Source organism: Grampus griseus (assembly GCF_964374135.1).
Source record: "Grampus griseus genome assembly, chromosome: 16".
In the NCBI taxonomy this organism is placed as follows: Eukaryota; Metazoa; Chordata; class Mammalia; order Artiodactyla; family Delphinidae; genus Grampus; species Grampus griseus.
Window position 1 is genome coordinate 52185989 of NC_139010.1, and position 26765 is coordinate 52212753.

Below are 26765 nucleotides of genomic sequence, written 5' to 3' on the forward strand. Positions count from 1 at the left end.
ATAAAATACTCTGGTAAAATGGAACACTATTGCAGCTGAGATAGAGAAGTTTGGTTATTATAAAAAAAAAACCAACAGAAAATGTTAGCTGACATACCACACAAACTGGTGAAAAAGCAACAATCCATACAAATAAGCCAGTTTTAACAAAAAGATAACTTTTTTTCACTAATCTGTGACTAATCTTTCACTCAAACCTTGCAAGTAGAGATGTCACAATACTCAAATATTTAGGTAGGAGCTTTACCCAGTTAAATGCCATTTTGTTGCTAATATAATAGATAAAATGAAAACTAGCAGTTATTTGCTAATTGCATAAATGCAGTACATTCTGCATTAGCCCATGCCTCACTAACAAGCTATAAAACACAAGATATAGGCAGAAATCTAAGCATAATCTTTATACCACTAAGCAAAAATTTTCCAATTTCTTTTCTTCTGTTCCTAATCACTTATTTGTAGTTAATGTAAAATTCCAACCAGTAATATCCAATTTGAGTTAAAATTTTACATCACAACTTGATCTAATCTATATATTATTTACAAAACTGAATACATAGAGCATACCCAAGAGCCAACTCTGGACACGTGTTTCTCTGAGTCATTGATAACCTTGCCTCCGTGGCAGGAGGCCTGGAAAAGGCCATCAAGGACTGGGAGAAACACACCATCTGTCTAGAGCGAGTCATTGGATGTTCTGTTTACGCAACACCAGTTTTGCAGTTGTATGATTTTTGTTTAATTTTAGGTGCCATGACAATGACACGCTGCCTTAACAGCACAGCTTCAAGGTGAGTTTGGGTGTTGGAAAAGAAGCAGGAGGGCAGACAGATCATGCTCGGAGTGGCCAGATGTGTTGCCACAATAAGGGACAAACAAGGGGCACCATACCAGGGAGCAGGCTGGGGGTGGAGTAAGACGAAGTCTGAGACTGTCCATTTACAGTGGTGACCTCGGAGCGTGCCGCCTTGCCAGGCCACCCATGTGCTCGGGGAGGTCACTCGGGCGAGACACTGAGGTCCAAGTCTAACCTCCCAGAGGGCTGGTCCTCTCAGAGACCTCCTTTCACTCTCAGACGTCACCACTGTAAATGCAGGGCAAAGATTCGGCCTGGCGAAAGGTACCCACTCACATGTGGACAGCAGTCGGTGGCAGATTCACACACACACACACACACACACACACACACACACACACACACACACGACAGAATGAAGAGTTAGAGGGGAAAAGCAATAAAACACTCTGTCAACCCGGCCAGGTTCTCAACTTGGTGGTATCTCAGTAAGGGGTGACTTCATCATCAGGGCCACAGAGTTGGCTGCACCTGGTGTTGTATAAATCCACTGTGACATCCCTAGAGAACTGTACTGTGACATCCCTAGTCTTACACTAAACCACTGTAATAAAGGAAAAGGCTTGTCAAAATCTCACATGTTCTGCTCATTCTGTCATTTTATTACCCAATTATCCATTACATTTTCCAATCACTTTACATAACCAACCATTTTCATCGTTGTCACACTATTGTAAACCACATCAGCAAGTTAATACATAAAGCTTTGCATTTCAAAAAACTAGACACTTTAGTAACAATATTACAAAGGTTTTAGCTTCAAAAATAACTGAAAATGAAAAAAATAAACTTTTAAAGAATTAGCATCATAAAATTAATTTATTCCAAGTAAAAATACAAAATAATATTATGACATTGACCAGATATGAAAGTCCCTCCCAGAAACAACTCTATTAATGATTGAGAAAGCACTCCTTAAAGAAAATACGAAATAAAATGAAAAATATGTAAATATGTTTAATTTTTTTCTTAGCAAAAAATCTTTCTAAAAATAACAATGAAAATTTGTCTCAGTACAAAGGCTACATTACTATTGAAAAAATACCAGCATGAAGAAAAGGTACATATTTGACAGTAGAAAAATGATTTCAGTGAATCACAATGTCTAAAGTTTGCAATGAAAATAAATCTGCAATAAAGATTTATGCCTTTTTTCTTTTCTTTTTTTTTCTATTTTTTATACAAACAGTACAAACAGTATTGCACATAACAACAAATAGTCGAGGTTAGGTTATAGCCTTCAAAAAATCGACTAGTTCAAGTGTCACATCAAGGAAAGGCCACAACAGGACCTGTGATACCCGGGGGCTTCCCATCAAGTTGCAGGTCAGAACACTTCTGTGTTTTAAAAAATAATTTTTTTTGAAGGACCCTCTCTTTTAATATAACATTAACAACTTGGGGGCACATTTATTTACAAAACAAAAGGGAACATGTTATAATTTAATAAACTAAAAAAGTTCTCTTTAAAAAAATACAAACAGAAGAACTCTTTCACAATCCTGGTCAGTCGTGCACAATCAACGCTTGATTATAAATATACAAATTAAGGGAAAGTAGTTTCCACCACCTATTCACAACTTTCAGCACCAAATGGAGTTTATTTTTTGAAACCTATTCTTTATGACAATGCTTTTTCACCTTCACTTCAGCTTTATGCTGTACAATATTCCAGCTTTTTTTTTTAAATCTCAGTATTATTTTAGTACATGAAAGAGGGGTGCTTCTTCAAAAAGTTTTGCTTCTTTCACATAATTAGGTAGATTTCTGTAGGTTAGATATGATCTTTAATATTATAGTTATAAAGCTCTAACTTCTTCATTTTCAAAAAACACAAATAAGCATGAAAAAAATAAAGTTACCCATCTGTTAAATCATTTTTCTTGCAGAATTAAATTAATATATATTTTTCTGAATAAACTTACTTAGAAAATATCATTTTCTTTCCTATATTTCAAAATTGAGGTATTGCAAAAGATCATGTCAGTCAGAAAGCATGCCTTTTTCCTTAAAAACAAACAAACAAAAAAATCTTCAGCCAACTTTTGAAAACTGTCTAGAATACAAAAAGTAGTAGTGCATAACAAAATCTCTTGTACAGATGAAAAAAACCACAAACATAGAAAAAAACAAACAGAAAACCACAGCTGGGCTGGAAAAAAGCAGTTATTACCAAAAAGCCCAGAGGTAACCTCAAAGGGGGAGAATTCTAATAAGCATTTTTAACCCAGTAAAAAACTATTTTGTTTTTTCCTTTTTGAAAACAAACTATAGTTTGAGAGCTGTTAATTGCAACTAAACACTGGAGAAACAAAACAAAACAAAACCAAGCGATATTAACTTAAGACAGTACAAGGACATCACAGCACATAAAACACAGCGACTTAAATCTATTCTGCAGTGTCATATCCAGTCAGATTGTCCCCATAATTCCAAAACATAGGAAGAAGATTTAAAAAAAGATTTACATAGTCTCATAATCATTGTGTGTGTTTATATATTACTATCTGCAGCCCAAGAGTGAATGCTAAAAAAATGTCCATGGTAGTACTAGCAGGTCTGAATTCTATTCAAGCTTTACAGGATAAATCCAGGGAATTAAGTAGTTAATTTCTCACCCAGACAACCAACCCTGCCCAGGCCATCTTATTTTGTACAGACATTTCTTTAGCATCACGATCACGCAACTTTCTTAAAATGTGCCTAGTTTGTCAATTGACAACTTATCTCTATATACTGTATATATTCCTAGTGTTTGTAAGCTAAGATGAGCTCTTTGGTTTTCTGGACAAGGTCTGAAGCTATGTAAAATGGTGCAAGCACTAGGAGATTGTAACTAAGAGCTCATGTGTTAGTTAATAATATACCAGTTATGAACTGTCAAGTTCGTTAATGTCTGACACAGAGGCTTTAAACAGTTAAGTTTGATCACAGTTAGACATAATCACTTTACTATATAAAATAAATTGCACAATATATAACAGAGCACCGCAAAGTACTTCATCTACCATCCACAAATTTGCTTTAAGAATATCCTACACCTAGGTTTTATATTGGTTGTAATATAGGTCATTCTGTTATGGGCTGTTCCTAATTTCAGAAGCATTCCATTTATTGAGGCATGCCTTCCTCCAGTCAATTACCATTTCTTTGAATGAAAAAAATCTTTTTTTAAAAAAGTCAGTATTTTATAGCTTATATAGATTCTTAATTTGTGCATTGTGGGAAGGTTTTATACTAGACATCAGATATAAAATTTATTGCATGCAGCAACCTGATTAAGTAAACATGCAGTCAGAAATAGTGACCTTCCGTTGAAGCTTTCTCAAGTCTATTCTGATCTCCTTTCGGCAGCTGATTCTATCCCTAAATCACAAAAGTATGTTGTTGGGTTTTTTGTAATTGATACCTTAGCCTGAATAGAGTATTATGGTATTAATAATACCACTTTAATAGCAGCAAAAGCTATTGCAGCATAAATTTACATAACACTAAAAGATCTAACCAAAATCCTCAGCAAAACAAAAATTAAACATGAAGGAAAAATAAAGATTCAGCTTATGAGGTATCCTTACATGTCAAAATAGAGAGCAACTAAAGGCTTATTTTCATTAAGGGTTTTCCTTACTCTAAATGACCCCAGCTAATGATTGCTGAATTGTTGTGAAGTTTTTGCTACATCTGCCACCTACTCACGAGTATTACCTTTGGTAAGTCTTCTCCTAGGGGCGATTCTCTAAGTTTCTGAAAATAAGTGCATGCTCCAGTTCAAAAACGATCAAAACAATAACAAATACAACAACAACAAACAAAAAAATCACAGACATCAACCTGATGGCCGCTGATGAGAATGGCAGTCTACGAGTGACAAATCAGGTGTAAGAAATTAAGGTACCAAGCAGACAAAGGTGTGAATCAAAGTGCAAATCAGTACCGTTATACACTCTGCAATTCTGCATTATACTGGACACTGAGTTCAGTAATATGACTGTAAATAATAATAATAATAATAAAAGACCCATTTCTTCTTTAAAAATCGAGAACAAATGCACAGATTTCCAGAACACTGTAAGCCCTGAGGCAGTGCCCTCTCTTTTCCCTCCTTGTTATCTACTCCAGTACTTGTGGCTGGGTATACCCTGGGCTCAGCTCCAGCGGAACGGGACATGGCGAGGGCGGTCACCTCCCTCCTTCACCAGCGGTTTGTGGAACTCCCGCCCGGCGCGGGAATGTATGCTCGCCCAGCAGTATTCGCAGTAATACTGCAGACAGGTGACGTTGGCACAGAAGAATGGGGCAAACTTCCCACCACAGCGTGTGCCCTGGCACTCATCACACATCTGATCATCCAGCACATATGGCTTCACTTCCACCTGGACCCAAAGAGGAAAGACAGGAAAAAAGATTTTAGCAAAGTTTCCTCACATTTCTTCCTCTTAAGAGTTTATAATGGAGCTTAATATGTCCCAGTCAGACTCGGTGTTGAACTCAGCTGGTATCAGACAGTGGCTGAGAGCATGGGATCTGCTCCTTGACTTACTACTTACTAGTTGTGTGATGGCAGTAACCTCTCTCTGTGCTTCTGTTTGCTCTATATGTGGATCTGTAAAGTGGGTGTAACGGTGATACACGGACACACACACGTATCTGGATATCTATATGATGGGCATAGCAGGGTCTACCTCAAAGGGTGCTGGTGAGGATTAAGAGAGGCAGCACAGGTTAAAGCACATGAGCTGAATTCTGAAGGCTGGAAGCACCCGGCTATGCACGAACAGCATTTCAGGGAGAGGAACCAGCGAGGACAAAGCCCAAAAGTAGGCAAAGGCAGAGCACGTACTTGGGGAAGTTTGGCAGGAGCTGGGCCAAAGGGCAAGTCCCACTGAGGCTGGCAAGCCTAGCTGAAGGGTGACCGTGAGGCTCTGGGCTTCAATGTTTTAAGCACAAGGCTTTCAAAAGACTAACCTCCCAGTACTGTTCACAATGGATGGCAGGGAAAGGGGGACTAGGGGGATGTTAAGCTACTCTAACAATTGAGGCTTTTTTATTTTTTAGATTTTATTGCCTTAATCTCCCTCCAAGACTGGAAGCTTCAATAGAGAACTTTTTCATCACAGCCCTGCAGGCTATGTTAGAGGAAAACCAGAAGCAAGGAAGAACAAAAGTTACCACAGTTTTCCCCCATGTCCGCTTCCAAGAACCTCAGAAACGGACTATCATTAATGTTTTCATCCCAAATGTTAGAAATTAGCAGGAAGGTGGCAAGTCTCTGTGATCAGGCTCCTTCCCACGCTGACCTCTAGAGCTGTTCTGGGGAAGAGCAAGCACTGTGGCCGCTGGGGCTATGGAGATGGGGACCCACGTTTTTTTTGACATGAGCCAACTGCCTGACCAGTTTGGGCTGCCTCTGGACGCAGCCCGGAGGTTCCAGCAGGGCACGGGGCAGGGTACCAAGGGGCTGATGGGGGACAGCGTGGGGTGAGCAGGGACACAGGGAATGCCTGGGATTGGGCTCTGGCATTCCTGGACCTTCCCTTCTGAAGGCCCCTTCGCCGGCCTCCTCTGGAGTTCTGTCTCTGCTTGGAAGACCCACTGGAGATGACCTGTCCCAGCCCTTGCTTACCCAAGGGGGAAAATGTCTTTGCTCTGTGGCTCTAGTTCTTCCTCCTATTTTTCCCTCCTCGATCTAACAGGTTAGAGAGTGGGCTTCAAAAAAAAAAAAAATCCCACATTCATCTCTGCATCATAATTAAAACTGTAGTGGCTCTCGGGTCATCTGCCTAGGTTCAAATCCCAGCCACATTACTAGCTGTACAACCTTAGGCAAATTTCTCAGGTACTCTGAGCCTCTGTTTCCTCATCTGTACACTGGGGGAAAAGAACAGTTCGTACTTTATAGGGTTCCTATGAGGAGCAAATGAGTTAAATCACATAAAGCACACAGAACAGTGCCTGGCACATCAGATGCCCTCATTAAGTGTAGTTATCACTCCCCCTGCTTCCTCTCTAGTCCAGGCCACCACAACGTGCATCCACACCTGGCCAATACTGATGGCCTCTGCACTGGCCACCAAGCTCCAGGCCTTCCCTGGGTCAATTCTCCTATGTCCAGGTAGATGTTTCAATCATCTGCCTTCTCAATGTTTCTTGCCTGGTCAAAAGCCCTTCAGGCTCTCCCCTACCTTCAGGAGTAAGCCCAGCTGCCTCAGTATAACGGGGTACTTACTCCCTGTCCCCTGCGACTCAAATGTAAGCCAGAGCCTTCAGGATTTGCCCCAATCTCTCTCCCATCTAGTCCCCAACTCAAACGCGACCTGGTCTCTAACTTACCCGCACTTTCTTCCCACCCTACATACTCAGCCCACCCAACAATTTCCTGTACCCGGTAAGGCTCCGTCTTTCTTTTCTCTTTCCTTCTTAGCATAAAATTAACAATCTTAAAGTGAACAATTCAGTGGCGTTGAATATATTCACAATGTTGTACAACCACTACCTCTATTTAGTTCCAAAACATTTTCTTCACCCCAAAAGGAAACCCTGTAGCCACTAAGCAGTTTTCCCTACCTTCTCTCCCTCCCCAGCCCTGGCAACAACCTATCTGCTTTCTGTCTCTATGGATCTACCTATTCTGGATATTTTACATAAATGTAGTCACCTAATTGTGACCTTTTGTGTCTGGCTTCTTTCACTTATCATAATGTTTTGGGGTTCATCCATGTCGCATATGGCAATATTTGATTCCTTTGTATGACTGAATAGTATTCCATTGTTTGTGTATGTATATGCATGTATATATATGGTATTTTGTTTATGTATTCATTCATTAATGGACATTTGGGTTATTTCGACCTTTTGGCCATTGTGAATGGTGCAGCTATGAACATGTATGTACATATGTTTGTTTGAATATTTGTTTTCAATTCTTCTCACTACATACCTAGGAGTAGACTTGCTGGGATGACAATTCTATAATTAACTTTCTGAGGAACTGCCAAATTGTTTTCACAGCGGCTGTACCATTTTGCATTCCCACCAGCAATGTAAAAAGGTTTCAATTTTTCCATATACTCACCAACACTTGTTCTCCATTTCTGTGATTATAGTCATCCCAATAGGTATGAAGAGATGTCTCATTGTGGTTCTGATTTGCAATTCCCTACTGACAACATTGAGCATCTTTTCATATACTTGTTGGCATTTGTATACCTTCTTTGGAGAAAGGTCTATTCAAGCCCTTTGCCCATTTTAAAAATTGGATTGTTTTCTGTTGTTGAGTTGTAGACTTCTTTATGTATGCTAGACACTAGACTTTTATCAGATATATGATTTGCAAATATTTTCTCTTATTTTGTAGGTTGTGTTTCACTTTCTTGAAAATGTTCTTTGATGCACAAAAGTTTTTAATTTTGAGCAAGTCCAATTTATCTATTTTTTTCTTTTGCCGTTCTTCCTTTTGATGTTATAGCTAAGAATCCACTGCCAAATTCAAGGTCAAGAAGGTTCACTCCCTGGACTTCCCTGGTGGTGCAGTGGTTAAGAATCCGCCTGCTAATGCAGGGGACACGGGTTCAAGCCCTGGTCCGGGAAGATCCCACATGCCGCGGAACAACTAAGCCCATGCGCCACAACTACTGAGCCTACGCGCCACAACTACTGAGCCCGCATGCCACAACTACTGAAGCCCACGTGCTCTAGGACTTATGCTCCACAACAAGAGAAGCCACCGCAATGAGAAGCACACACACCACAACAAAGAGTAGCCCCCGCTAGCCACAACTAGAGAAAGCCCACGTGCAGCAATGAAGACCCAACACAGCCAAAAATAAATAAATAAAATAAATAAATTTATTTAAAAAAAAAAAAGAAAAAGACTTGCCCCTATGTTTTCTTCTAAGAATTTTATGGTTTTAACTCCTATAGTTAGGTTAACTGATTTCAAGTTAATTTTGTATATAGTGTGAAACAGGGGTCCAACTTCATTCTTTAGCATGTGGATATCCAGTTGCCCCAGGACCATTTGTTGAAGAGACTATTCTTTACCCATTGAATGGTCTCACCAACCTTGTCGAAAATTAACTATAGGCCCAGCCTTTCAGTCCCACGGGGAACTATTCCTTTCTCCTTTGAACTTAATACTCCACTTTGCTCCTCTGGCATTTCCTATCGATAGTTCTGCCTTGGTCAGCATCTCTCCTTATCTTCAAGCAATTTGAGGACAGAATAGATCTGGGGAAGAATGTGATCTGCAGAGATTGTGGGCTCCTGGGAGGAGGGAGCTGTAGGCTCATGAAAGTGTATATAACCTGGCCTGAACTCCCTGTACTTGAAGGCCAAGAAGGAGCGAAGTGGTGGACTAAGTCTCCTCTGCCCTGAGGTGGGAGGACTACTGGTAGAGGCAGGGTTTGTGGGGAACTAGGAGCAGCCAGCTTTTCCACCTTCGGTCCATGAGCTGAGGACTGCTTTGCTTCTACCACCAGGTAGATGCCTATACTCAGGGTGCTCCAGCAACCAGATCTGAGTCCCAAAAAGCTCAGAAAAGGGGATCCAGCAGTGAGAGAGAGGACTGGTCTTTTACATACAGCAAAAGAAAGCTGCCAGAGGAGAAAGACAATAGCCCTTTGTAATATATACACATGTGAAAAGAGTACTTAAGGATATTCAAGCCTAGCACAAAGGGCACTTTCCAGTAATATATATATATATATTTTTTAATGTCACTTTTGTTTAGGTGTAAAAGTGGCATTGTGTTTATGTGGGGGATTTTGTCCCTCAGTTTTTTTTGAGAACTTAAATTAATTTTTTAAATTGAGGTTAAAGTCATAAAGAATTAACCATTTTAAAGTGAACAGGGACTTCCCTGGTGGCGCAGTTTAAGAATCTGCCTGCCAATGCAGGGGACGTGGGTTCGATCCCTTGTCTGGGAACATCTCACATGCCGTGGAGCAACTAAGCCCACGAGCCACAACTACTGAGCCCACGTGCCACAACTACTGAAGCCCACATACCTAGAGCCGGTGCTCCGCAACAAGAGAAGCCACCACAATGAGAAGCCCGCGGCCAGCAACAAAGACCCAATGCAGACAAAAATAAATAAATTTATTAAAAATAAATAAATACATTTTTAAAAGGGGAGGGGATTGAAAAGGAGCAGGATGGAGTGGGGCCCTCCTGGATACAACCCCCACCTTGGGTCCCCCATTTCTTGTTTGTAGAAAAAGGCTTTAGTTTCCTGGGCTTTTCCTAAGTTCCAAAGAGCAGACTCAAGCAGTTACTAATTAGGGGAGTGAAGAAATGCAGAAACAAAGGAAAAATAGTCAAGAAACAACAGTTCAGTGATAAAACACAGTCCTAGTTCCTCCTCAAGGGAAATACATAACAATCTGACACATATCTTTGAGTTGTTCTGCAGGAACTAAGACCCTCACCCAGGTGGAGGATGGTGACTACATGCTGACCATAAGCATACAGACCCCTGACTGGTTGGAATCAGAAGGTTGATGGTTAAGATTCCTGAAACACCACCCTGTTACCTCACCACCAACCAAACAGAAGAAAGTCATGCCCCCTGCAACCCTCACCTCAAATGTCGCCTTTCAAAGCCCTTCTGTGAAGCTATCAGGGAGTTTGGGTCTTTTGAGCATTAGACTGTGAAGGACACTGGTAGTTAGGTGGTCCTTATGCTAAAGAAGGGTGATTATTTTGGCTCAAATGGATTCATTCATTTGATGGATATTTATGGAGTGCCTATTCCTTGTATGCCACTGTATTAAAAACTGAAATACAATGGAGAACAAGACATAGTTCTTCCCTAAAATAATTTATGGTCTATTTGAGAGTTTCTTAAAGGCATTCCCCACCATTTGTAGTTTTTGCCATATCCTAATGCCATCTGTACTATTACTTGATGTTTTACCTAACTATCCAGATTAATTCTATTTTTCCCAATACACATATACATAATTATTAAAATAAAAACAGAAAAAGAATAGATATATGTGTATGTATAACTGAATCACTTTGCTGTACACCTGAAACTAACACTGTAAATCAACTATACCCCCAAATAAAATAAAAATAAAATTAAAATAAAATAACATAAAATAAAAAGAGGCTTCTCTGTTAACCACCTAAAACACCTGGAGTATCATTAAGCTACAGGACTTTGGAGACACCAACCTACTGGGATCACATTAGTGATCTACATGACCATTAAAGTTCAAATGCTAGAGCCCTTCACAGAGCCAATCAAATCACCAAGCTGACCTTCTGGTTCAAAGAGATTTACAGGACCAGGAGATGAGAACTTCCTACAGAGAGAAACGCTTGAATTCATACTACACACCTAATGGTGACCATAGGTGAATGTATGGAGGTGATCATACCCAAGGATGCTGAGAACATGTGTAACTTATTGATGAGGGATAACTATTAAAGATAAGGAAGACTGATGGGGAATGCTGGATAAGTGGCTATAAAAAGAGGGAAAAGGGAATAATATAGGTAGAATGATATAGGCGAAGAAAAAACAATACTTTAATAAACTAATCTCAATGTTGACATTGTTGTGTTTCTAACAAGCTAGGGAAAATATTTTGCTTGGCAGTCATTTTGATATTGGTCAACATAATGACCTCCTAAAGTAAATAAAGCAATGACTAACAGCTCTTGGTGGCACAGAGGTGATACCTAGGGAGACCATAAACTATTCACAGGTCCAGAGTTCTCTCTCCTTGGACCCGAAAGGTTGTAGACATGAGAAAGGAGGCATTAGCCAAGGTCAGGCTCAGCTTGAATTATGTGCTAAAGGTCATTATTAAGAACAGCTGGCCCCTGCTGCAGTCTGCCCTTTGGTGACAGGAAAAAAAACAAATTAAGTCTGTCAGATACCCAGCCGTCCCAAGGCATGTTTACTGGTGGCTGGAAGATGAGTAGCAGCAATGATTTCAGATAATGGAGCCAGAGTGGACAAACTGGAGAAAGAGGCCAAGTGAAGAGGTATAATTTAACAAGGATAACTGTCTGGAAAGGCCTGCCCAGAAGTCAGGTAGGCCATTTCTTATCATCTGGAGCAACATGCTTCCTGGAAAGACCAATCTGTTTGGTGTACTCAAAGCTTTAAACATAACGTATTCCTAATCTTCTTGGCATGTGTCACAGAGTACATCTATCCAGGCCTAAAATCCACAGTAACCTCATTACCATTCCCACTAAACACGGTGTCTTTACAGTTGCTAAAGCAAGTCCTCCACCGGCAGGCAATACAAAGAATGTTTAAACATAAATTTTTAGTTTTTCAACTATGAGCTGGAATCCTGCTGTTTAGAAAGTAGATGACAGATGCCTAGGAAATTAAAGCAGCAACGTGAAAATAGCTTTTCCTTAGCAACAAAGTTATCCACAACCTTCCAGTTATAGCAAATTCGCAGTTATTAATTTTAGAAGAAATCTGGGGTAGATTAAGATAAACACAGCGAAAATGGTTGAATTTTATTTTCTTTTTACCTTTCAAAGGATGGGATTGACCATTTTTCATATTTTCAAGTGCTAGGGGAAGAAAGGTTTTAAAATCACCCTTATGCCTTTCCCACAAGGAAACGTACTTATGTGTGCTAATGTTGACACCTTTGCTATATGTCTATAGAACAGAGAGAGATCTGTGAGTGCTCTGTTTGGTCTTAAGATTACTTTTTCATGAAACGAAGAAGGTCCAGCTGACAGAATCCTGCATACTCCATACATTCACTCTCTAATCTCGTTTCCTTCCATGCTGCTTGGGAGTGGGGCTGGAGGTGAGGGTATAAATCAGCCCCAAATCAATTTCTAGTAGTAGAAGAGTATATCATATAGAGAACAATGGGTAAGAAAGTCATTTAAAACCTATAAAATGCATGACTGCCATGGCATCATCACTCCCCAACCCCCCAGGATGCAGACGTGCAGAGCCCTCTGGCTCTATCCATTTAACTGGCTACATCATAACCTTGCAGGCCACAGCTTCCTCTACTATATTAGAGGTTTGGACCAGCTCTTCCAAGTAAAAATAAGCACTCACCAAGAAATTGCTAACTGACTGATACCCCTGCCTTCTGGGGTCAAAGAACTTGAATATCCTACTGAGATAACTACTTTAAAAAACTGTGGTTGTCTTTTTCCCATTAATAATCTCATAACCAGCATCTAAACTCAAATATGAGAAGGAAAGAAGAACACTTAATCACTCTAAAGAGTTTTCATATTAAAAATTATCACAATTCCACAGGAGAAGACATAAAAAGAGAGCAAAGGACGGAAGAGATGAGGGGTCAAGACCAGGAAGGAGAGACAAGACAAAAAGGTCCCATGCCATTCAGAGAAGAGAAATATTTTTCTCTCTTTCTTAAGATGACCCAAACTCTATTTTAAAAGCTATTTCTAGTCAAAGACTCTGAGACTCCCAGGGCTTCAAAATAAGCCCATGTGGTATTCAGAAAATATCTGAACTCACTTCTGGGTGTTGCTTCCTCTCGAAGGGTCAAACCAAACATAGCTATAGCTACAGCTGGGAAACTTTCAAGCCAGCTCAAGGCCAGGGCCAGTAACAGCAGCAAGTTAAAGGCTGGGTTGTCGGAGTCCCAGACTAAGGCTAGGAGCAGAAATAGTCTGGGAACAGGTCATCAGAACCCTCACTTCTTTTGCTATTGAGTCATCTCATATATTCTAGCTGTGGCCAGGGACAAAGAGTAGTATTATCAGCACTTCTGTTAGTATGGTTACTAGTTCATATTAATCTTCATGTAGGCTAAAAATATAAAGCCTTTGATAATCTTCAGCTAAAATTCGGGCCCAGCATGTTTTAGTGAAGAGAGAAAAAAAGATTAAATGTGTGAAGTACTTGAAGTGCTTGCAAAGAAAGGTGCAGTGGATAACATCTCACTAAATAAAAAATGGGTTATTCTAAAAAGTGCTATTCAAAGCAAATACGATGTGCTATGGCTTAACTATCACAATGTTCCTTAAATAAAAGTATCAGAAAGCTCCAAATTAGCTAACAAAGTCAGACTCTCAGGTCTTCTACACTAAGCTAAAATAGAGTCAAGAGAACATTATTTCCCAATGGTATATTGATTTCAAAACTATTTTCCCTTCTTATATAGAGACTGATGTTAGAAAGATACAATAGATAATCTCAAGAAATCAAGACATGAAGGACTACAAATACTAAAGAGAATAGCAACCACACTTTCAGTGCCCTTCCCAGCATTCTGAATATGCAGCTACCCCACCCCAACCCTTTGTAGACAGAAGACTCATGTCCAATAATTCCATTTCTGGGTAGTCAAAAGAACTGAAAGCAGGATCTTGAAGAGATATTTGCACTATTATGCTCACTGCAGCACTATTCACAATAACCAAGGTGTGGGAGCAACTTAAATGCCCACTGACAGATGAATGGACAAAGAAAATGTAGTATATACATAAAACAGTATATTATCCAGAAGTAATAAGGACGGAAATCCTGTCACATGTGACAACATGGATGAACTTTAAGGACATTATGCTAAATGAAATAAGCCATTCACAAGAGGACAATCACCACATGATTCCATATGAGGAATCTAAAGTAGTCAAACTCATAGAAAGCAGAAAGTAGAATGGTGATTGCCAGGGGTTGGGGGCAGGCGGAAGTGGGCAGTTGCTGTTCAAAGGGTATAAAGTTTTGATTACGCAAGATGAAAAAGTTCTAGCGACCTGCAGTATAACATTGGACTTACGGTTAACAATACTGTACTGTACACTTAATTTGTTAAGAGGGTAGATCTCATGTGTTTTTTTCAACACAATAAGAAAACAACAAAAAAAAGAGAGAGACTATATGGTGGGCGGGACAAACTTGGAAAAAGGACCGAGGAAGGGAAAAACAATCAACTGCTTACTAAACTTTTGATTTTGAGCATTAAAGAAGAAAAGAAGCTGAAAACACTAATTACTCAACTGGGTTCCCTGGAACACTATTCCCAAGAGATGGTACATTTTAAAAGAGTTCCATGACCAAAAAATTTGTGAAAAATTGCATATTGTTTCCTTCTTGGATGTTCACAATGAGATTAGTATATAAAAGCTTCTAAGAAGTCCTAGAATAAACTAGCCTATTTAACTTTCTTCAAGAAAGCATTTCTAAACTCATTTGACTCAGAAAAAGATTTTCTTTTATAAAATAAATATTAAAATCCCAAGGGATTCATGTTTCATGGAGAACAATGTAGGAAATGATGATTTGGGGAACTAATTTTAGGGACAGATTCCTGGGCAGGGCAGACCTGCCTACTGAGAGTTCCTCCTCCTGTTTCACAAACCCAAATAACCAACCAACATTATCCCTATCTTGCCTGAAATATTTAACTCCTTTTATAATGTGAAATTCCAATTAGACTGTCTAATAAACATCTTCCAGAAGAGCTCAAATATTAGTCATTTATGATTTCATGTAAATTAATGTGTTGTCAGTGTCACTGTGTATTGACAGAGTATTTTATAGTTTTCAAAACCACTTTAACACACATACACACGTCCTTCCTTCAAGCTACACAATTAGTAGGTATAGTTAAGACTAAACCCAAGATTGGCTGATTCTAGTCTAATATCCTTTCTACTAGAACAATATCTGTGCTAAACAATAGCTGTGGGAGGGATCCCTGAGACTTTTATAAAGAAATAGTTCACATAAATCAAATCATATGGCTTTTTTTAGATTAAGGGAGACTCAACTGATTCTACCCTTACAAATTTTCTCAGGACCATGGAGAGTAGACAGAAGAGCAGAAAAATGGCCATGTTTTAAAAAGATTACCCATTTTCTAATGATCTCATTTTTCACACTACAAAAATCTTTCATATGTAAGTGACCTAGACGAGTTATAAAGAAAACTGGATTTAGCAGAGCTTTCATACCTTAAGTGTTCACTTGGCATCACTTCTAAAAATACCATTAAAACAGACAGAATGAGTACAGGTGCCCTCTTTTGCCCTTATTGTACTTAAATACTTTAAACTGTTCCAGTTTTTCACAGAAACACTGTTCAAAAGAATATAAGTAAAATTTAATCCTAACCTTTTACTCAATTTCAGGTTCAAAATCGTTTCATTATCAGAGAAGGTAATGGTAAAAACACCTCTTTCTAGACTAAAGAGAGAAACACCTTCAATCCTTTAAATAGAAATGCATCCAGGTGTTTACACCTTTAAAGGACACTTGAGTCTCTACATACATGTCTTGACTAACATCCAACTTGCATGTTGACAGATGGGCACTTATGTTAAATTTTCTTTTTTCTTTTTATTTTTTTTAGTGTCAACTTCAACTATTTCATTATCCTTATATTAAAGATTCTGAGTGAAACTGAGTAGGCACTTTAAAAGACAAAAAAAAAAAAGAGAGCGAATCAACTATTAGTCTTGGACATATGGTTAGGAACCAACAGCACAGTTTAAATAGGCCAAGTTCAGCAATGATACAAATCAACATCTGTACAGCCTAATAACTTTCCAGAGCACTTCTTCACCTTCATTGTTTATCTGTGTAATAAACCTTAAGATTGTTAGGCTAGTGTTCTTATTACTCTGGGACAATAAAATCAAGCCTCAAAAGGTTAAGTAACTTGCCCAAGGTCACATCATGGCTGGGATAAGAGCTAGGAGTATAAACTCAGATCTCTCAGTTCCTAAGCCAGGACACTTTTTTTTTTTTTTTTTTTACTACAGCCATGGTTCTGTGGGTGATGATGGCAGGAGTGGGTGTGGGACCCTTAGATACATAAACACCCCCCCCCCGCATTAGTGTTCTAGGGAGCCTCTGTTACCCATGAGAGTGTATGCCAAGGCAGAAGAAATGCTGAGAACCCTGTGCTGGGTATCATACAACTTCGATATTGTCATCATAGGGATGAATAACCAGTTGGCCAGTAACTGTTGAACATTAGCCATAAAATATGCATAAATGTAAGCCTTAAAGGATTTATTTCAAGATGTTAATAACTTTTCTTTTGAAGTAAAAACTGAGGCATGAATTGTATTTGTCTCATTTATAATAATGTTCAATAACAAGGGTCCTTATGACAGCAAAAATGCCAGTTTCACTGAACGTTATAATCCAGTGGACTTGCATTGGCTCACACTGACTTAAAAAGGGGTTTACATGAAGACATAAAAATTAAAATCAAATGCGAAACAACTGCAAAACAAAATTTCAAATTCATTTTGTTAATATTCAAAATGACCTATAGACATACTGACAAATTCTGATATCAAACTCCAGATGTGCCCTGCTCTGTGCAGTATATGTTCACCTGAAAAGTTACATGAAATATGGAAACATGTATAAAACTAACTAAAGGACCTATAATACAACTCAGGGGTTCCTACCCAGGTCCGTGGAAAAATGACTTCATAGAAAAAGTGGGTTTAAAGAAACATTAGACCCTGGATGAGCAGCAGTGTTCGGGAAGGGAGTTCCATAAGCAGAGGCAGCTCTCATGTCAATTACAGGTGTCTTGAGAGTCTCCAAGCCTCTCCTAGATTCTTCTCTGTTGCAAATAAAGGGGGTTGGATGAGGTCATACCCAAGTTAAAGTCTAGCTTTAATGTACTATAAGTGTCAAAGAATACTTTTTGATATGCTAAACAGCAAAACCTAAACTTCTTTGTTACTCAAGTGCGTGCTTAACTAAAAAAAGAAAGCTGTGCAGAGTGCCCTCTGGTGGACAGTTGGACATGCCAAAAGGCTTCCCATCTGGAAGCTCTCAATCAGCATTCATTCAACAACTCATTCATTCATTCAAATATAATTAAATAATGTGTGTCCACTGTGTGTCAATTAGTGAGTATACAGTAGCTAACACGAGAGACACACAGTCATTGACTGCCCTCATCGACTGCAGTCTAGAAGCATAGGTGGACATTAAAGCATTGCTTCATTACAGAGGTATTTAATGCCACAAAGGAATAATAGATGGTATTATGACAATGATCTATGGGGAAGATGTAAGATCCACTGAAGAAAGGATTCCTAAAATTTTCACAATTAAGATGAGACCTGAAGGAAAAGTGAGCTTTAGGCAGGCAGAGGAAACAGTATCCATAATCACCCTGTAAAACAGAGAAAAAGGCCAGTTGTGATTGGCTCAAGATGAGGAAATGGGAGCTGAGGCAGAGGTAGTATGTAGTACACGAAGGGTCATGTAGGCAGTGTTAATTAAGGACTTTGACCTTTAACCAAAGAGCAGTAGAACATAATCAAAAGGTTTAAAGGAGGGAAAGATGTGATTCAAATCATGATTTTAAAAGATCGCTTTAGTTTTTTAATGTAAAGAATGAATTGGAGTTGGGCAAAAGTTGAAATTGGAGTTGCTTCTAGTCCTTGCTCTCCCATACACCATCCTAGTTTATTCTACACACTTACTGAGTGTCAGCCAAGTGCCAAGCACTCCCATTCAGACCTCTGGGCACAGGTGGCAGAGTCAAGATCATGGCAGCTGCGTAAGGAACTACCATTAGAAGCCTCTTCCACCTCTGCTAGTCCTCCCATTGCTACGCATACTATGGCGAAAAGCGTGTTGATGCGTAGATTTATCAGCCCACTCCAACAAGTCACATATTCTCGGGGAAGCCTAATTACTGCCATAGCAGGGGGCAGAAATTTGCCCCAACAGCCTGGGCTGCCTTGTTCCTGTGACTTCAAAGAGCACAAGTTAATAAGTAGGATCCCCTCCCTCTAATGAGCTGAGTAAAATCATACAGGATAAATGCACTATCCCCCAACTCCCTGTGTCCTCACTGGGGTCATTATTCAACTGATCCTTTGATTGCAGACTTGAAGGATGCACATTCAAATACTTTTCCCTGTGTTCTAAAATTGACTGTGGTGATGATTGTACAACTATGTAAATATATTAAAAACTGAATTGAATACTTTAAATTGTTGATTTGTAGGGTATATGAATTATACCTCAATAAAGTTGTTACCAAAACAAAAATTTTTTAAATCACCTCTTCTTTAAAGATGATGACACGGATGAGTGAGATGACAGCAGAGATAAAAGTGCCAAAGCCATACGTGCAGCTGTTTCTGTAACTGTTGCATATTGGCATATTTTATATTCACAGCAAGCCAGAAGTCTCTACGATGATGAGAAGAAATCAAATCTATAAAGGTTGTATTTTCCCCATAAATCACTCCAACTAAAAGCTTAGCCAAAGAGCAGCAACAACAACAACGACGACGATACATAAACATATAAACTCTCAAAAGAGATGTCTTTTTTCAAAAACGGTGGTTGGATATAAAAGAGGTTAATGAAATATACCAATCAGATCCTTCTTCATTTACCTCCCACAGTTTACCTAGGAAAGGTGCAGCCTGAGAACATACACCTTAAACAGTGCTAGAACTTCCATGATTCCAGACATTGCTGCTCTGCAGGAGGCCCTCTCCCACTCTCCGTATGGGGCAAACAGTGAAAGAGGAAAGGGCTGCAAACACGAAGCAAGTGGCCTGTAAAATGCCATCTATACTTGTTTTTGTTTTTTAAATCTGCTGATTCCACTGAATCTGCATTTATAATGATACAGAAAGCAAAAGAGATTCCTTTGACCAGGAGGATAATAAAGGCTGAAGCTATTCAAAATAGTCAAGGCCTCGGTTTAAAAGCAACTTTAGGCTAACATTAGAATGAAGGAGAAAAAGACTATAGCATCTTGGAATTTGCAATAGCAAGGAAAAGGGATTGTGGGCACAGGTAGACACCTGCCACTGACTTTCAAAGCTTCAAAACCTTAGCTATGAGATTATTGCTAAAAACCTGGAAGGGTTATTCAGGAAAGAAGGGTGTGCCCGACGACAGAAATTCTCCATGGTCAATCAAGAACAGAGCCCCTGAGAAAGAAAAAGGGCATTACCTAAGGAAATACTAATATGCTTACATATAATGGGAGCTCTCTGGAAAGCTCAAACTTAAGCTTTAGAAGAAAGACACATAAATATAAAAGTAGAATCAACCTAAAAAAGCATCTACAGCAAACGGTGCAGTTAACAGAGGCTCAGAATGCCAGAGACAACAAAATAAGGTATTGCTGGCCATGTTCAAAGCAAGAAGAAAACAAGAGGATAGAGTAACAGTTTGGGAGAGAGGAGTGTAATATTCACAGAAGACTGGTGAAAAAGGAGCCCCACTCAAGATGGAAGCTGACTTCCTTCTCTTATAATAAAGAAAATGGTCTGCACCTTGGTCAGGGCAAACAAAGAGCATGAAGATGGAGCTGGGAGACAGGGAGAGAAAGGAATCCATCACTTTCAATGATTTCCAGTTCTCCCACTTACATGACTCTCATCCTAGGGCACTGAAGAAACTGATAGGTCCCTTTTGACACCATGTGGATGGAGATGGCATTCTTTTGCCCACAACAGTCCCACTCTACATGTGTCCAGTGAGTCCCACTCTACATGTGTCTACACTGTATATATTACTTTCTTGCCCAGTATCTCTTCTGGGCTTCTCAACAATCTAGTCGGATACACAAAGCTATCACTACTGCCCTCATTATACACTGAAACTCAGAATGTAAAAGTGACCTCAAAATCACACAGCCCACCAGGAACAGGACCAGATCTAAACCTGGTCATCTGACTCTAGCCAGTGCCCTTTTCACTAACCAGTGTATCTTTTCACTGCATCTTCAGCAGAGCAACTGATAAAGTTCAAGCTACGTAATATTAACAACAGTGTAAGTATACTTCCAGCAAGATGAATACTGTTAACCAGCAAGTGCCAGTTAAGCATCTATTAACTGCCATATGACTCTGGCTGTTCAATCTTCAAATCTCATTTAATCTTCACACGACCCCCAGGAGGGAGTTGCAGATGAGGACCCAAGGCTCCCGGCACTGAGTAACTTGCTTGAGTCACCAGTGACTGGTGCAGCAAAGGTTTAACTGTAGTGGAATCTGTTCTAGCTTCAAACTCCATACTCCTTCCATTACAACTGACTGTTACCCTAAATGTTTATCAAGAACTACTCTAAGATATGGAGGGTATGGTTAACCCAAATACAATGAGCAGAAAACAGTCAATGGCTTTCCTGAGTCTTGAGAAGTTTGATGTGCCAAATACATTTCTATAGCATGGCCTATGATTACGCTAACAAAAGAAAACCCACTTCTTTCTTTTTTACCTACGTCAAAGTCGTATGGGAATCAATGCTGAGGGCATGAGCATAGCAGGGGTGAGAGTAGAGGTAGGCAATAAAACAAATAGTGCCTGAATTTTCTATGATGCTTAAAGGGGTTCAAAGATTACTGTAATCCCTGGGATAAGTGTGTTTCCTTCTAACTAAGGAATAGGCCAGGAGGTTGTCAGGGTGAGAGCAAAGGAAAGGTATAAGCAGGAGCAAGTGGAACCTTCTTTTATCATCTCTAGGACCTACCTCCTGAGAAGTCTCATTAGTTCTGGCTTCAGAGGGGAACAAAGAAAGCTACTTTGATAGAGATGAGAACATAAGCGCTCTTCAGGTTAAGTTTATTTCCTGGGATCACCAGTGATGGGGGCAAGAGCGGTCTAAATGTAATGGAATCTGGGGCTTCAGACTCACAAATGTATAGGCACTAGCAAGTCCACCAGCAGCAGTAGTTAAGAGAACACTCCACATAACACCATTTGTCAATTCAACAAAGGTTTATCAAGCATCTACTGTGTCTGTACATCAAGCAATGGGTAAGCTCTGTGGAGCTTACAGTCTGTAGGGGAATTACTGATACAGAAGGGGTGCTGTGGGCACTTGAAAACTAGGAATGGAGCTGAATGTTTATCACCCCTGAGTTTCCACTGATTCAGAGTGTTTCAAAATTCTGTAAAACTTCATTCATTTTAATTAAAAAACAAACCACCACTACTTACTTTTAAGGATCCCAGTAGATGCAGCAAATAGACTATTTATTTTAAGCACTGGCTTTTGTAATTTGATCTATGTCTTAAAGAAAATGTAATCTTGTTGACTATAAAAAAAATTCATCACCAATTGAAACTTTCACCTCCTAAGAAACTTAGGTCTACTACGCAAAATTAGTCAGTCAACCATAGAGAGTATAGGTGAAACTTTGTAACACAACATATTTACTACTTTACTTATTCTAGTCCAGTGTATGCCCCAAGAACAGCCTTTGCTGGAAGCATTAACAACCACTGTACAATTGCATAGGGAGGTGTTTAGACTTGATGTTCTCCCACTTGATCTTTTAATCTATCAATACAGGTCCCAGATTAGCTACTAACACCTTCTATTCCCCCCAAGCTTCCAAACAGCAGCAGAGCTGGAATTTAAGGGATTTAAACCTGTGTCTGTCTCCAAACCCAACTGAACACACCAATGCCCTAGAGCTCTACTGCCCCCTGTTTAGATGAGAGTTAGCAAATCTGAGTGCCTCTACTGGTCAGGTAGGTAACACCAATGAGCAAAGAGGCAGGTAATGGATATGCATATTTGGTATGAGCAGGAGAACTATGGGAGTTGGAGAGGGGACTGGAGGGGACAGCAGCTATTTGGCTCCAATGACTGCTACCACGTATGCTCTTGCACTTTTTTTTGGCAATGCTGCGTGGCATGTAGGATCTTAGTTCCCCAACCAGGAATTGAACCCGTGCCCCCTGCAGTGGAAGCACGGAGTCTTAACCACTGGAATGCCAGGGAAGTCCCTATGTTCTTGCAATTTTAAAAGAAACCAGAACTTCAAAATTTTATGTATACTCCTGAATATTAACATTAAATGTTAGTTCAAGTTTGTTTGTTTTAAGAGTACCACATGGGTCAAGCAGATTACCAGTTCTCAATCTTCGTTAACGTGCTGTTGGCATCATATTTTGAACAGCACTGGTTTGCTTTGCTAAATTCTGCAGTGTTATTTTCGTAAGTGTAACATCACCCTGGGGATGCGTGAGGCAGAAAGTTCATTAACGCCTTAAATACAAAGGGCACTCTCTTTTTCAGGCAGCCTAGATGGACTCATGGACTAATGTCATGTAAGGCAGAGCTGCTCACTTTGATCACAAGGTGCTTTTCTCCCCAGGGGCCCACAGAATAAATTTCATTTCTTTCCCATAGCAATTATACCCTGAGCAGTTGCTTACCCGTTTGTCAATGTCATTGTGTTGGAGCTGCACAAAGCGAGCGCTGATGGCTGCAATGTAACTCTGCTGATTGGAGAATGCCACGCGGCCAGCACCTTTGGGGTACTTCAGCTCTGGGTCTGTATCAATGCCAGCATAGCAGACACCGCCATACAAACGGTCCATGATCATTGCCAGTTCAACTGCAAGAAAATAAACACTGTTCGTTATAAATGTTTAGAAGGTACTCTTGCCCAGGAGAAGGAAGGACTATGTAAGGATCATGCAGTGTAATTAAGAAACGGAAAAGCCATGTTAAGTCTCATGAAGAGTGTCTACACCAGTCTTACAACTCAAGCAGGGGAGCTCCTCATAGGATATTTGAGAACAAAATGAAAAAAAAATTTTAAGAGTTTACATAATCAGAATTTCAGCAACAGTATAAAAGAAGTGATCTATCAGCAATCCTCCTGTTCTAATTTCTAACTGCTTAGTCCACTGGAGTGGGCCCTGGGTAGGCAAAGCATTTCAGGTACCCTAACAAGTTAATAAGAAACAGCTCTACTTACTGACCTCTAGGACTGAAAGCAATTACTAAAGTCACACTACTATATTAAGCTCAAGCTATGGAAGAATTTAATTAAAAAAAGAATTTAATTCATTTTAACTAGAGGCAATATGTTTACAGGCTTAAAGTAAATCTCTACAATTAAAAAAAATAAAGATTTTAAGAGTATATACTATCCCAATTGAGAACTCTCCATACTAACTTCTCACACTGAATTCTTAAATAATAGTACTAAAAATGATCACAGCAGCAATGGTTTATTGAGCACTTACAATGTGCCAGGAAACACTAAGCTGCTACAAAGGCAGTAAAAACATACCCATCCTACACCCTGCTATAAATCCAGAGGTCTGGTCTGCACACCTCACCATATTTCTTCTAAGTATACCTTTATATTGGTATATTTGCAAAACACCTGTACAGAAGGCACTTGGAAATTGGACCATTCCAAAGGTCTGATATTCTAAAATTGTCCTCATCAAAAGGTACCATGGAGAGACACATAGCAGTTACTTACCTGGATCCAAATTGCCTGAAGGTAATTGTTTACTTGATACTGGATGGCACCTCCTCCAGGTATGACCATTCCTTTCAGGCCACTCACACGGTTTAAGTCCAAAAGACTTAGTCCTACCCCTGGCGAACGACCCAAGAATCCACTTCCCTCAAACACCTACACATGGCATTTGGAAAGGAGCAGACAGGGAAGACAGATGATGACCTCGGACACAGCCAGTGTGCAAAGACCATCAGACAGTAGAGCTCCACAGGAATCAGTATCTGGGGAGAAGGAAAGCAGCACAACCTGGAGGGGTAGGGGAAGAACTCTGCAGCGGGTACAAGGGCTGAAGGGCTGAACGGTGTAAGATTTCTACAAACAGAAGGAAAGCCAAGTACTACTGGTTCCTGTAATAGGAAGCTGCTGAGGCAGTAAGAAAGCTGTATCGCCAGACAGAAAGGCTGTCTTTCTATTCAACTTCTTCAAAATTTATCCCCAAACCAGACTGCCTAATACTGGTAATTGTTTTCTAAGTGCCTGTTTCTAACTGGAAGAATGACTTCCAACCAACAGGTAATTTTCAGAAGGTGAGAAAATAAACTAGCAATAATTAAGCCAGAGAATAAGTGATTTTAAAGACAGAACAGCAGAAAGCTATCCCAATGATCCCATTATGATCAGAATTACTGAGTCACATCAGCCAAGGGAACACTGCTGGTTAGAGCCCAAGTGAACCCTGACTGCAGTCTTGGGGCAGGATCCAGGAATCACACTCATTCAAACAATGCAATAAGAATCATGTGTGTACCCTAAATATCAGAGTTCAGTGGGTCCTCATACTTCACCCCAACAACTTCTGATGGCTTGGGGACTTCCTCACATAGCTAACATTATTCCAGTTACAGAGAACAAGAAACTGAACGTGGGATTAATTCACTGCAGTCATTAATGAATTTCCTTTATTAGTCAAGTGGGCTTAGTAAAATATGTAACCTCAGGGCCTGGAAATTAAACACTAATTTTCCAAAGACCTGGCTTCCTCTGGAATGGAATAAGACAGTGAAAACTCCCTCAGCCTGGTGAATGGCCAGGAAAAGAATGTTGTCAAGGGACTGAATACACTTGTCTTCCACCCTTAGGAAGGATTCAAGAAAATATCTAATTCACGAAGAAGGTATACATACCAGCTGCGAGCCTGAAGCTCCAGCTGAAGACAAGAGTTACCGTAACCACAGGTTCTTCTACTGCATCTTGGTCTCCAAAGGAACCTTAGGGATCCTCAGATGCCAGAGATGGCACCTTCCACAAGCACTTTGTGGATCTGGCTGCTGGAAAATCATCTTCACGTGCCAAAGATTAGGTCATGGCTGCTGCTGCTGGCAGTTACGTACTTTTGATAGGAAAAAGAAACCCTCATTCACTTCTGTTTTTATGAAAACTATATAAATAAATAATTTCCACTTAAAAGCTTATATACAGTCATTTTCTTGGCCACCCAAAACTCTGCAGGCATTTGAGCCAATGAAGTCTCACTCAAGTGAAGGGCAATTTGTTGAGAAGCTACAAGAAAGAAACCAAGGTGACTGAAGAAAGTTTTCTGGGGGGGAAGAACATGAAGATTACCCATCTCTCTACCTTAATCTGTATTTTAACTACAAAAGTTCTAATACTGTGATGACCCTTGAAGGAAAGTAAATAATGACCAAACAACTGCTGTTTGGTCCTTTACTCAATCAGCAAGTCTTCACTTTAGTGAATACTTCTTGCAGGCTAAACTCATGCTGGGCTCAAACACAATAGGTATGTCACCTAAGTACTAAACAGAGTTTTTAATTATTGAGAAAAGTAACCAGTTGGTTAAAACAGCATTAAAAAAAAATACTAACAATTCATCCACTATACAGGTAACTAACAAACACAGAGCAAGCTCTCCTCAAATCCTACAAATTCCCAATCCGAAAATATTTTTAATATGGAAGATACAAATTCACCTACAGATGTCATAATGTACCACTACTTTTAGAGGCTAGGTTTTAAAGGGTTCTTTAGAGTGAGTATTATCAGTTAATGTAGGAAAGTCCCATATAAATTCCCTTCCTCTGATTAGGGGGGAGCTGAGCCAAGAAGAGGGCTACCATTTTGACTACTTGGGAGGAAGAGAGAAAAAAAGCAGTAAGGATCAGGTAGAAATCAACTAAAACCTTCGTGGGTCTATCTATACCTTATGATCTCAATCCTGCTCAAGAAACGTGAGTCCTTGGGCTTCCCTGGTGGCGGAGTGGTTGAGAGTCTGCCTGCCGATGCAGGGGACACGGGTTCGTGCCCCGGTCTGGGAAGATCCCACATGCCGCGGAGCGGCTGGTTCTGTGAGCCATGGCCGCTGAGCCTGCGCGTCCAGAGCCTGTGCTCCGCAACGGGAGAAGCCACAACAGTGAGAGGCCCGCGTACCGCAAAAATAAATAAATAAATAAAATTAAATTAAAAAAAGAAATGTGAGTCCTTGATCAAGGAAGTGTCTTATCTGGAAAATGTAGTCAAACCACCTACTAAACCTGTGACAGTGAATCCTCATTCTAAACCATCCTCTGCAGAGGACAACGACAGCGTAGCTCCCCAGAGCACGTTCTTAACATTTAACCTGAGGAAGATGAGGCTACCGGAGCAGGACATACAGGTAGAGGCTGAAATTCAGACAGATGGAGGTGACAGCAGG

General features: G+C 39.9%; 1 protein-coding gene across 5 annotated transcripts in view; it reads right to left on the reverse strand.

Annotated features, from left to right (window-relative positions):
* Nucleotides 1-1447: 1447 nt before the first annotated feature.
* Nucleotides 1448-26765, reverse strand: part of CPEB3 (cytoplasmic polyadenylation element binding protein 3) — a 176758-nt gene continuing 151440 nt past the window's right edge. For all 5 annotated transcript variants that reach the window (XM_082673966.1, XM_082673967.1, XM_082673964.1 and 2 more), the window contains exons 9-10: nucleotides 23007-23188; nucleotides 1448-5229 (exon numbers count right to left, since the gene is read on the reverse strand). In XM_082673966.1, the coding sequence (XP_082530092.1) occupies nucleotides 5002-5229; nucleotides 23007-23188 (410 nt within the window). In that variant the 3' untranslated portion in view covers nucleotides 1448-5001. The remainder of the gene's footprint in view (nucleotides 5230-23006; nucleotides 23189-26765) is intronic.